A 12,387-nucleotide genomic window follows, 5' to 3' on the forward strand; every position below is an offset into this window, starting at 1 on the left:
GAGATTTAAAGGAGGGATGTAAGGGTGATATTTTAATAGTCTAGATTGCGGTGGCAAACCTATGGCACACAGGCCACAGTGGGCTGTTTGTATCATTGAAAGATCCAAAAGGTTCGCCTGTTACTGGTCTAGACTAAGAGTTGGCTGGACTAGAGTGGAGAGAAGGTAGATGGAGAGCAGAAATACTTTGACAGGAGGCAGGACTCAGTGCAAGATTTTGCAAAGAAGAAAGTCAAACATGAGTCCAAAAATTGGAGCCAAACTTAGAAAAATTTTGATTAATCAATTTTGTTCTGGCCTTACTATTATCTTCAATTTTAAATTAGTGGATTCTCAGAATAAGTATGTTTCTACAAATATGTTGTTTAATCAAATTTTGTTTTGTAGATACATTAGGAGAGGAAAATAGGAAGCATTACAGTACTGGGAGATGGAGGGTAGCTTCTTCTAAACCTTGTGCATTTGAAGACTAGGGCTAGTTTGAGTGAAGGGTAGAGGGTTCTTTTTGGGGATCTGAGTGTGTCACATGTCTTCATAATATCTTGATCATTCCAACCCTTTTCCTTAAAGCTTAAGAGAACGTCTTTCTGGTACTATATTGGTTATTTTCTGATTACCCTTATCTTGGAAAGTAGTAGCCATTCCAAAACTGTCTCTATTTCTGTTGATCCAGAACTGCCATTTGATATATGAATGAGAATGATTATTTTAATTAGATCTCTTTTGTTTTACTAGATTTTATGTTTACCATTATTCCTTGGAATGGCCGTGTCTGTCTTGTAGAGGGAAGTACTCAGACTCAGGAATTAACACATCATGCCACTTACTGTGTGACATTGAGTGTTATGTAACCTTTCCAGTTCTTAATCATAGTATATATAAAGAGTATATTTTCTGCCCAGTTAGTTGATATGAAAATTTTTTTTTTCCCTAATAAGTTTTTTTTTTTTCTTTTTTTTTTTGGTACCGGGGATTGAACTCGGGTCCTCATGCTTGCGCAGCAGGCGGTGAAACTACTGAGCTAAATCCCTGACCCTTTTCCCCATTAAGTTTATTGGTACATTTTAGGTATAAAATACAGTTACATACATCATTGAGATCTTGTACCATTACATGAGTATCTTGGTTCTCATTTTTTTTCCCCTTCCCCTGCCCTCCCTTCACCCCCTCCACCCTTCCCTATTAGCAAAGACTTTGTTTCCATTTTTTTCTTTTCTCATATTTTTTCTTTCCCTTCTTTCCTTTCCCCTAGCCCTCCCACTTCCCCTGCTCCTTTAGACCTTTACTTCCTATTACACAATATCAATTATACACTTTTAAAATTAAAATATCAAGACCTAGGAGACATTACCACAGATTTTACAGAATTTAAAAGGATATAGAAAACATATTTCAAAAATCTTTTTTGAAATAAATTTGACAACTTCTAAGAAGTACCTTGGAAGACAAATTAATGAAACTAATTCTGGAGGAAATATAAAATTTGAATAGCACCTATTAAAGAAAGTATATTCCTAGCTTGAAAACCTACCTATATGACAACAATAGGCTTGTATACATTTTAGCTGATAAATTATATCAAACATTTAAGGCAGAAAATAAAAAGGAGCACTTCTCCCCTCATTTTAGGAAATCAACATTGTGCTAATCCTAAAACTGGATAAAGATAATGGAAGAAAAAAGTATGAACATGGATAGTAATTTGTTTAACAAAACAAACTATTAGAAGTCAGATCTGGCAGTATGTAGAAAGTGGTTTTATTGTAGGGATGACAGTGTTGGTTCAACATTGGAAGATCCACCCCCAAAAGTCATCATTTTAACAGAGGAAAGGAGGAAACCATATGATCCTGTCACTAGTTGGAGAAAAAGTATTAGACTAAATTCCACAGCTGTTCATGGTAAAAGCTATCAGGAGACTAGAAGTAGAACAGAACCTTCTCAACAGATTAAAGACATGTACTCCATACTTCCAGCAAGACCACCTTATATGAATGGAAAAGATGCAGTGCTTTCTCCTTAAAGTGGGGAGCAAGGGCAGATATGCTTACTCTTCATCTGTCCATTAAACTTTGAAACATAGGCCCAAACCAAAATAGTCTGGCAATAAAATGACACAATTAGGATAGGATTGGCAAGGTAGAAGCAAAACCTTTATATGTAGATGAAATGATCATCTACAGAGAAAATACTAAGAAATCTCTAGGAGCCCCTAGAACTTGTATTTGAATTTAGCAGGATGAGAAAACACAAGGTATATATAAAAATTCAGGTCTGTGTATACTTGCTATAAATGAAGAATTGGATATTGAAATTTAAAAGTTATGTAGGAGTACAAAGGACCTAGAAAAAAGTAAAAAGACAGAAACAACAACAACAAAAAAACAGTGTTGGAAAACATTTAGCACCCAATTTTAAGACTTCTAAAGCTACAGTAATCAACGCAGTGTTGGTGTAAGGAAAGACATATAGGTCTTTGGAATAAAACAGAGAATCTAGAAATAGAACCACACATATATGGCCCACTGAGTTTTGAAAGATTATTTAACATTAACATTTTATAGAATATAAACTCAATTCAAGAGCCAAGGAAAAGATAGTGTTTTCAGCAAACGGCACTAGAACACCTGGTATCTGTATATAAAAAATTAACCTCAGCCCTTTATTTCATACATAAAAATAACTTGAAGGGATCTATGAACCTTAATATGAAAGCCTAAAAGTATAAAACTTTAAGAAGAAATTATGAGGGAAAATATTTATGAATTCAGGGTAGGTAAGAACTACCTAGGATACAAAAAACATGATGTATAAAAGAAAAAAATTGATAAATGAGATTTCACCAAAATTTAGAACTTTAAACGACATCATTAAAATGAAAAGTAGTCCTAAAACAGACCATATTTACAATGCATATAACCTGTGACCAGAATATATAAAGAACTCTTACAGCTCATTGATAGACAACCCAATTAAAAAGTAGACATAAGAAGATGATAAATAGCGAGTACAGCACAAGGAAAGGTGTGCAACACTGAAATCAGAAAAATACTAATCAGTACAATAACAAGATTGAGTTATACATTCATTAGGGAGATGAAGTTAAAAGTTTTAAAAGCCTTGTCATTACTTTTTCTTTTTCTTTTTGTTGGATTCAATCTATTTATGATAGAAATATATTCATTGTGCTTCTGGCACCCGCGCAGCTCATCTTCTCTGCCCTAGAAGCGTGGAATGGCGGCGGGGGAGCCGCCTGCTGGGTGCTGGGCTCTACACTTTTATTTTATAAGGATATACTTGTGCCAACTGGGTCATCTTGATTTCATGTTCCGACTGGCCTCTTCTCTGGCTGAAACCTGCCTCTCTGGCTCAGGCATCATCCCCTGAAGACACCAGTTTATTGTTGTTCTTTTGAGGCTCTGACCTGATCTTCCCAAAGCCCAGAGGTCACCTCGGGCCAAGGACTTTCGTCCCAGGATCTCCACCATGTGCGGGGGAGGGAGGACTCGGCAGCAGCGGACGCAGATCCCAGTGATCCCCCACTGCCAGGGAAGAGGATTGACGTGGCCCGCCTTGGGTCTGGGAAGCCACAGGTCATAACTGCTGCGGGAATGGACTCTGCTCCCAGAAGATGGATCCGCAACCCGCAAGAGCCTCCCATTTGATTTCCAGTGGGCCACAGGCTATCAGTTGATCTGAAAATTTAACAAGTAACCTGTAGTAGTAATGTATCTGTGTTTATTGGTATGTGCTGTAGTATGTTTATATAGTTAAACAATTGCATGTAGACTCTTTGAAACTGTTTCTACCTGGCAAAAGATATAAAGATCAGTAACAGTCACAACTCATGGTTTATCTGGAAGTCAACTGTCATAAAACTGCTATTATCTGTTACAAACATTCCCTTTTGTCTCTAGGAGATCGACCAAAACATTAATACTATGTAGACCAATCCTTCCCATTCTAGCCTATCAGATAATCACAATGATGATGATAATGGGTAATACATACTGAGCACTTATAACGTGCCAAGTACTTGTCTATGCACCTTCTGTATACTGCCTTTCTTTTTCATGACAGTATCCTATTATAGATGAAGAGACTGGAGGGCTGAAAGATTAAGCATTTTATCCAAAGTTATATCTGGTTCCAGAGGTTCTAATGTCATTGTTCCCTTTCAACTATTGTTATATCATACAGTACAGTAGTAACATAATGTAATATAAAAATGAGTGCTCATTTTCAAAGCAATTCAGTTGTTTGACTATTTCTAATATTTAGATACCTAGATTATCTTACATATGTGTAAAGTTTACATAGATGTGTAGAGTCTAGAATGTGGGAGGACTTAATAAATGTTAACTGTGAATCAATGTTTTCAATCAGTAAGATCCATGATGGCACTTAGAAACAGTGAAAGTAGTCATTGTAACTTTGGGAATGCAGATGCTCCTCTATTTATGATAGAAATATATTCCAGTAAACCCATTGTGAGTTGAAAATATTGTAAGTCAAAAATGCGCTTAATACACCTAACCTGTTGAACATCATAGTTTAGTAACATAGTAGACTGTAGAGTATCTTTTAAGTTCAATCACATAAGTTGGGGAACATCTGTAGAGGAAGACAAACTGCCAAGATGATCCTGTAAAAGTGGATTGTGTCTTTTCCGTGCTTCTGACCCTCTACTGGCTTGCCATCTATATCAGTCACCTTCCTGTTGCTGGGTCAAAATACCTGACATACACAATTTAAAGGAGAAAATGTTTATTTGGCTTGTGGTTTCAGAGGTTTCAGTCCACAGTCAGCTGCCTCCAAGACAAACATCATGGGGAAGGGTGTGGTAGAGAAAAGCCACCACATCATGGCAGACAGGAAGCATGTAGAGCAGAACAAGAGCCAGAGAGGAAGGGGCCAAGGACTAGATATAATCTCCGAAGTCATGCCCCAGTGACCTATTTTCTCTAACTGGACTCCACCTCTTGTTTTAGTCACTTAGCAGTAATGCCACCAGAATATGACATCCTCAGTGGATTAATCCGCTGAAGTTAGAGTCCTCACTATTCAATCACTCCCCAAAAGCCCATCAGCAACCAAGATGTTAATATAGGGAGCCTTTGGGGGGTGGGGCTTGGACCCCAGCTATAATACCATCATATTTGGAATAAAATCCAAAGCTTTACCCTCTCTGCCTCATTTTCTGTTCTTATTTGCCTTTTTCACTCTTTCTTACTAATATAGGACCTCCAGATGATGTAAGGAAATAATACAATTCCCAACCTGCTAGATGTCAGATATGCGGAATTTGTGTTCCCCAATGTCAAAGAATGAATTCTAAGGAACAACGGAGGTTAAGAGTAGAAAAACTTAGGAATGGGAATAAGCATGAGGAGCAGGGATAGCTCCTGAGCGACAAGAGGGGTCCCAAAAGTGAAACTAAAACTATTGCAAAGAGCAGGGCTCACTAGCCAGGAAAAGGTGGTGTTTGGTCATCTTCATGGTTTGGACCAGAACATTTAATTTTTCCTCTGGACGGAGATAGGATATGGAGTGTTCTTGTTCTTGCTTTCGTCTGTTGTCGTCCCACAGTGGCCTTGTCTGCCATTGGTGTTCTGTGGAATTGAGCTCAGCAGAACCCCTCAGCCAGCCCAGATCTCAGCTGCACCAAGGCCTCCTTGCTGACAACGTCAAGCTGACTCCTGGCTCTCAGGAGCTGCTCTTGTTTTTTGTATCTCAAACATGTTAAATGTGCTCTAATTTTGGAACCTTTGTAATTTCTCAGGTTCTACCAGGCAGTCTCCTCCAAATAATAATAATCACTCTGCCAAAATCTTAGTGAGGTCTTTTCTGTCCACTCTTTTTTTAAAAATAGCATTTCCAGTACTTAGCATTCTCTTACCCTGTTCTATTTTTCTCCAAGATACTTTGAGCTATTTGACTTTATATCATTATTTATTTTACTTCTTACCTGTCTTCCCTACTAAAGTATACATTTCACAGGACATAAACTACGTAGATGACTACATACATAGACTAATGCCCTGTGGGTACAGTGCCTACTTGTCCAGACAAGGACCTATTTCTTTTCTTTTCCTTATACATTTAGTCCATCAGTCAGAATATTACCTAGTATTCATTTGGACCTCAGTAAAATATCTGACAGTGAATAAGTCTTTACAGAGAAGACCTTGTATCTGACCAATTTTTTTTCTTTTGTGGTGTAGTCTACTGTAAAGTAGGCCAAATAAGAACAAAAGGGTAACTAGAAATAATGATTTAATGTTAGCCCATTAAAAGGTTACATAAGGACTTGGAGTTAATTTATATGAAGTAGTGCTCTCATATTCTTTTTGTTCTCCATTGAAATTTTAGGGATCAAAGGAAACAGTTCCAGGTACTTGTGGAGAACAAGTTTTATGAATGGTTGGTTAATACAGGACATCGCCAACAGTTGGACAGTCTTGTACCCGCTGCCATCGGCTCCAAACAAGCAGCAGGATAGGACTCCTACATCAGATCACTGGTAGGCATTTATAGTGCAGACTACTTGAAACAAATTCCCTCGGGGAACTCTTCCAAGTGTACAGAAATAATGCACACAGTATTATATTTCTAACTCTTGCCAAATTTCCCCACAGCTCCAACCAGCATAGATATTTACATACCCACATTCTCATACTTTATGGTGAGAAAACCAAAATATTAAGGTGGCGCGTGTAAAATTCTAGTCAAATATTAACAACCAAGTTTTTATCTTTTTTGCTATTTCCTTGGCACAAGTTGCAGTGATTTAAGATACTTTCCCCCGTGCATAGCTTTAATTTTGAAGCTGTCTCATTTATTATTTAGGCTATTTAGGCAGTATACTTATGTTGAAAATGGAAGTGAATTTTTCAATTGCTTTTTTAAAAAAGTAAATAGTAATTAATGAATTTACTGTTATACTCAAAATCATCTACGTTTAAGGTGAGAATCTTTGCCAATAGAAAGGCGCCGCTCCAAATTGTGAATGGTATTACGAAGAATTGCAATCTCTTTGTTTTTTTCTTCTTGAAGATGTTGAACCTTCCTTCTGTAGATACTCTGTGGGGAAATAGTAGCATCTGGATATGGTTTTGATTTAGTCTGAACTCTTGCTAGTTTGGCATCAAACTCCAGCTGTAGTTTGATTATTTCATTGTGCTTTTCTTTTTCTTGAGTTATTAACTTTGCATTTAACTCTGAGATTTCCATCTCCGTTTTCTTTATTAGATCTTTGTGCTTTTCTTCATTTAATTCAACTTTTTTCTCCATATCTTGATAAAGTTTGCTTATTTCTATCTTATGTTCTTCCTCTTTGATTTCTATTTCATGTACAAGTTTGGCAATATTGTTCTTATAGTCCTGTTTGTGAGATTTCAGCTTTTCCATTTCATATCAGCATTTCTTTTTAGTTGTTCATTTTCACCTCTCAAATTGTGTTGATATTCAGTGGTGTGTTGTAGCCCTTTAATCATATCATGAAGAGCAGCACATTCTTTTTTAATTGACACTTCCTTTGTTCGCATTACTTTTAATAAACAGGTACTCTTTTCCAACTGAATTTCCAGTATGTTATTTTTCCACTGGTTTCTATCATTTTCTTTTCTATCTGTGAAAAATCCTTTATAAGTTGGTCAGTATTCACACTGCTAATCTTTTTTTTACATTCTTCGCTACTTTGATCCATGCTTGAATTGCTGTTGTTCCTGGTTCCTCAAAGTCTCCCCCGCCTCAATTGACCATAGCTTTAATTTTGTTACCCCTTCCCGACATATCTTTCTTTTCCAACCCTCACTCACAAACCAGTTAATAAATGGGCTGTTCTTTATTAATTGTACATGAGAGATAATAAATTACTAGAATTAATTCATATGAAGATTTGATTACTGAATACCAGAAGGTCATAGATGGAATAGAACAAAATACAAATACAGACAAATTGAAAGTTTTTTTAATCCAAATGTATGCTGTTTTCAAACAAATACATTTACTTTGCTGCTTTAAGGTATTTTTAAAGAATAACAATAGAAAAACAAAGGACATGAATAGGTAGTTCATAGAAAAATACAGAGACAAGGATACTCATTTAAAAATAAAGAGATATAATAAACAAGTTGAGTATTCCTTATCTGAAATGCTTGGGACCAGATGTGTTTCAGGTTTCAGATTTTAGAATATCTCCATAGACTACCAGTTGAGCATCCTGTCTTGAGAATTCAAAATCCAAATGCTTCAAAGTCTGAAACCTTTTGAGCCTTGACACCTTGTAGGGCAGTTTGACAAAATCCTAATTTAAAACACAGATATTCCTTGACTTGACAATTTCACTTCTTAGACTTTATCTTACAGAGCACCCATGTATGTAAAGATCTGTTTTTTAATTTTATTTGCTTTTTAAATTGACAAAATTGTATCTATTTATCCTGTACAACATGTTTTGAGATGCAGTATATGCACATTGTGGAATGGCTAAATCAAGCACATTAATATGCATTATTTCACATGGTTGTCATTTTTGTGGTGAAAACACTTAAGATCTACTCTCTTAGCATTTCTCAACCATACTATAATAATCACATTGTACAATGGATCTCCTGAATTTATTTCTCTTGCCTACTATTTTGTATCATGTAAAATTCTACTTTTAAAAAGTGGTCATTGCAGCATTATTTGAAATAGCTATAGACTGGGAATGGGCCACATACTTCATGGGCTGGTGCCTAGTGAACTGGTTCATCTGTACTGTGGAATGTGTCTTTAAAAACAGTCAAGTATGTCTGTATTTGTGGATATTGAATGATCTCTAAATTCAGAAAAATTAATGTGTCTCCTCTGTTTGAAAAATGAGCCAGATTCTCATATATATATAACTTTAAAAGTTCATGAAAGAATATAAAGAAATTATAAGCAGTGTTCTCCAGGTGTCTAGAGTAGGAGAAAATATTTGTATTTTATTGAGATGTGATGCACATGACATAAAATTCACCTTTTTTGTTTGGTTGGGTTTTGGTTTTTTTGCGACAGGGTCTCACTCTGCAGTTCAGGCTGGCCTTGAGCTCACAGCGATCCTCCTGCCTCAGCTTCCCAAGTGCTGAGATTACAGGTGGGCGCTACCACACCCAACCTAAAATTCACCTTTTGAAAGTGAAGAATTCAGTATCCTTTAGTTTATTCACAAGTTTATGCAACCATCGCCATTTACAAGTCTGCAACATTTTCATAACCCCTAACATAACGTCCATAGACATTGGCAGTCATTCCCCATCCTCCAGCTCCCTGTGTCTCCTCTTATATCCAGGCCCTGACAACCAGTCATCAACTTTATCTATTCGGACATTTCATATAATCATATAACATGTGTGGCTTCTTCTATATAGCATAATGTTTTCAAAGCTCATCCATGTGTAGCATGTGTCAATACTTCATTCATTTTTATGGTGGGATAATATCCCACAGTAAGAATCTCCCACTTTGTTTATTCATTCATTAATGGAGGATTCTTGGGTTGTTTCTACTTTTTGGCTATTATAAATAATGCTGTTACATATATTTGTGTACAAGTTTTTGTATAGACATATGTTTTAATTTCATATAAGCATGCGCCTAGAAACAAAAGAGCAAAGACAGATGGTGAACTTTTTAAGAAACTACAATTTTAAAAAGTTAGGAAAAGATATTCTTTATTGTTTACTTTATATAGTGTTTTTATATATTACTTATTTTTTAAAGAATTTTATATTTAATAAATGCTGAAATTAAGAATCAGAAATCTGATAGTATACAAAAGAACTATAACAGGGTGCAGATGTTAGTTTAAATTAATCCCCATAGTCTGCCAAGTTTTTATGCCTATATATGAATTTCATCATAGAAGAGATGATGAACTAATGCGACACAAAAAAATTAACTTTAAACTTTATTTTGTCACTCTAAACTATCATCTGATCTTCATAATTTGCATGAATTTGTAAGTGTAGACATTTTATTATTTGCATCAGGGTTATAGAAAACTAAGTTATTGCTATTAATTTTTCTTCTGTCATTCTTAGGATCCTGGACACACAGGATGCGTGGAGGATGGTGCCCATTTAAAACTGCACTGGGAAGGCACGCCTACTGCTCAAGAGACCTGGGAACTTGTTGTGTATAAGACCGTCTGTTAGTTTCCATTCTACACTTAACTACTGTTTAGGTTGGGTTTAAGCTAAACTTCTGACTTTCATGTAAACATATGGTTGATACAACAATGGAAGATTCATATTTGTGAGGCAGGAATGAAAGGTTGATGAAGGCAGCCCCAGTATTTATTTACATATATATATATGTGTGCCAATATTTAAATGTTTATAGCCAGGCGTGGTGGCACATGCCTGTAATCCCAGCACTTGGGAGGCTGAGGCAACAGGATCGCTGTGAGTTTGTGGCCAGCCTGGGCTACATAGTGAGATGAGACCTTGTCTCAGAAAAGCCAAAAAAAAACAAAAAACATTGTAGATTTGCAATTTTACTTCATATTTTAACATGTATGATAGAAGAGTTTCATTCTTTCTGGAGTTGAAGAGTTTTGTAGTTCTTTATAACTATTTAAAAGGAAATTGTTACTCCTTTTAAGAAATAATTGGAAAAAAAGTATGATTTGTTGATACATAAATATAGCAAAAATAGTTTTATATAAGGGTATATTTGTTCTTAAGGTATGAAACTTAATGAACTTGTGTAGAAATTTTTATTTTTCATTTTCTGCTTTAAATTTCCAATAAACCAACTCTAAAAAGTAATTTTCTGCTTCTGCTAACAAAGATAAAGCTCTATTTTTAACTTAGGAAAAGTTTCTAATGTCATTGTGACATACTGAAGTAAAGTTTATATTTGATTAGAAAACTGTTTATTAAGATAAAACAATTTCAAATTGGTAAAGTGAATCTGATTGTTAATAAACATTATTTCATATGATTACTAGCCATTTAATTAGTAACTATCAAAAAGGACTGTTCTTAATTTGTAAAGTGAAAATCTGCAGAATGTTAATTCTAATTGAAATTTTTAGAATTTTTATTTTAAGATAAGTTCAAGCAAGCAGAGTATTATCAAATAAAGGGACACTGGAATAACAGAAGTGTGTTTTGGAAATTGCTTGTTAATGAAATGAATGATATTAATGAAATACTTCCTTTAAAGTTCATAAGATTCAGAAAACTAAACATATATCTTCATGTTTGTTTCTCAGTAATCTTCACATCAAGGCATGTTTGCTATTTTTTTAATTGACCATAATACATTCTGAAGGTATCTCATTTATAAAAATACTTTTTGGATAGTTTTGCTAGTAGAAAGATGAGGAAGTTGGGCTTTGGATATGAATATACTAGACCAGGAAAATAAAAATGGAGAACATTATTTCATTGAGTTTACATAAAAATGTCATCTCATTCCTAAAGTCTGAGTGTGTTAAGAACCAGAAGTGTTCTCTGCACAGGTCCCAGTATGGTACAGTCCAATTGAAAACTGTGGTGAATGTTTAAAGAAATGTATTACAGTAAGAAACACATTGCCTTTAACGTAACAGTTCTGGAACTTTCCCGAGTGTCTTTAGTTACACTGTGTGGCTGCCTCAGCATTCTGAATCAGTTCAAAACTGACCTTTCGTGGTCATTTTGACTTTGGAGAAGAACCAAAAGTTGCTCACTACCAGCTCTGGTGAATAAGAGGCATTGGGTGGCACTGTAATGTTTTTATGAGCCTGTCTTTCCATTGGACAGCACTCGGCAAGAGCATTCACTGTATTTTTTTCATCACATCTCACAAAGACACAAAAGAGGACTCCCAGAACGGGTTTAGAAAGTGGCAAGAATGATGGGATAAGTGTGGTCAATGTGAAGGGATTGGTGGCAGTGTGTCTTCTACCTTAATAAATTTTAAAAAATTTAAACATTCACTTCCTATTTTCATCACCCCTTATATTATGAAGGAGGGAAAGACCACCTTGTAACTGGCAAGTTCTGGAGTCTGACAGTAGTTTTCTGTCTCTCTGCATACAGTGGCATCCTTCTTGTGGATTAGAAGTCTTTCTAATATGCGTTTTGAAAAACATTCAAAGAACAGTTGCAAGAATTACTCATTTAATTCTTATGTACCTTCTGTGTAGATTCACCAGTTATTAACATTTTGCCTCATTCACATTACCACTTTCTACATAATATTGCTTTAACTTAACAAGTTGAGAATAGATTATAGACATCTTAAAGTTTTATTCCTAAATACTTTAGCCAGCCATCCCCACCCCCACCTGGTCATGCTACAGTGATAAAATTCAAAAAGTTAAACATTGCTACAACGGTAATATCTAATACAGTCCATGTTTTTTTC

General features: G+C 35.4%; 1 protein-coding gene and 1 pseudogene across 2 annotated transcripts in view; one reads left to right on the plus strand and one right to left on the minus strand.

The window, feature by feature from the left end:
• The window catches only part of Tbccd1 (TBCC domain containing 1), a 28,087-nt gene extending 16,950 nt beyond the window's left edge, over nucleotides 1-11,137 (plus strand). Inside the window, exons 7-9 of one of the 2 annotated variants that reach the window (XR_002393863.2) lie at nucleotides 6,373-6,523; nucleotides 9,046-9,124; nucleotides 10,071-11,137. Coding sequence is in view for 1 of the 2 variants with exons in the window: in XM_004834833.3 (XP_004834890.2) it covers nucleotides 6,373-6,502 (130 nt within the window). In the remaining variant the exon portion in view is untranslated. The remainder of the gene's footprint in view (nucleotides 1-6,372; nucleotides 6,524-9,045; nucleotides 9,125-10,070) is intronic. The other variant, XM_004834833.3, reaches the window with a different exon arrangement.
• LOC106009385 (coiled-coil domain-containing protein 152 pseudogene) lies at nucleotides 6,663-7,814 on the minus strand (annotated as a pseudogene).
• Nucleotides 11,138-12,387: the final 1,250 nt, after the last annotated feature.

Source organism: Heterocephalus glaber, unplaced genomic scaffold (assembly GCF_053883595.1).
Source record: "Heterocephalus glaber isolate CG9 unplaced genomic scaffold, H.glaber_assembly_v1.0 deba00001504, whole genome shotgun sequence".
Lineage (NCBI taxonomy): Eukaryota > Metazoa > Chordata > Mammalia > Rodentia > Bathyergidae > Heterocephalus > Heterocephalus glaber.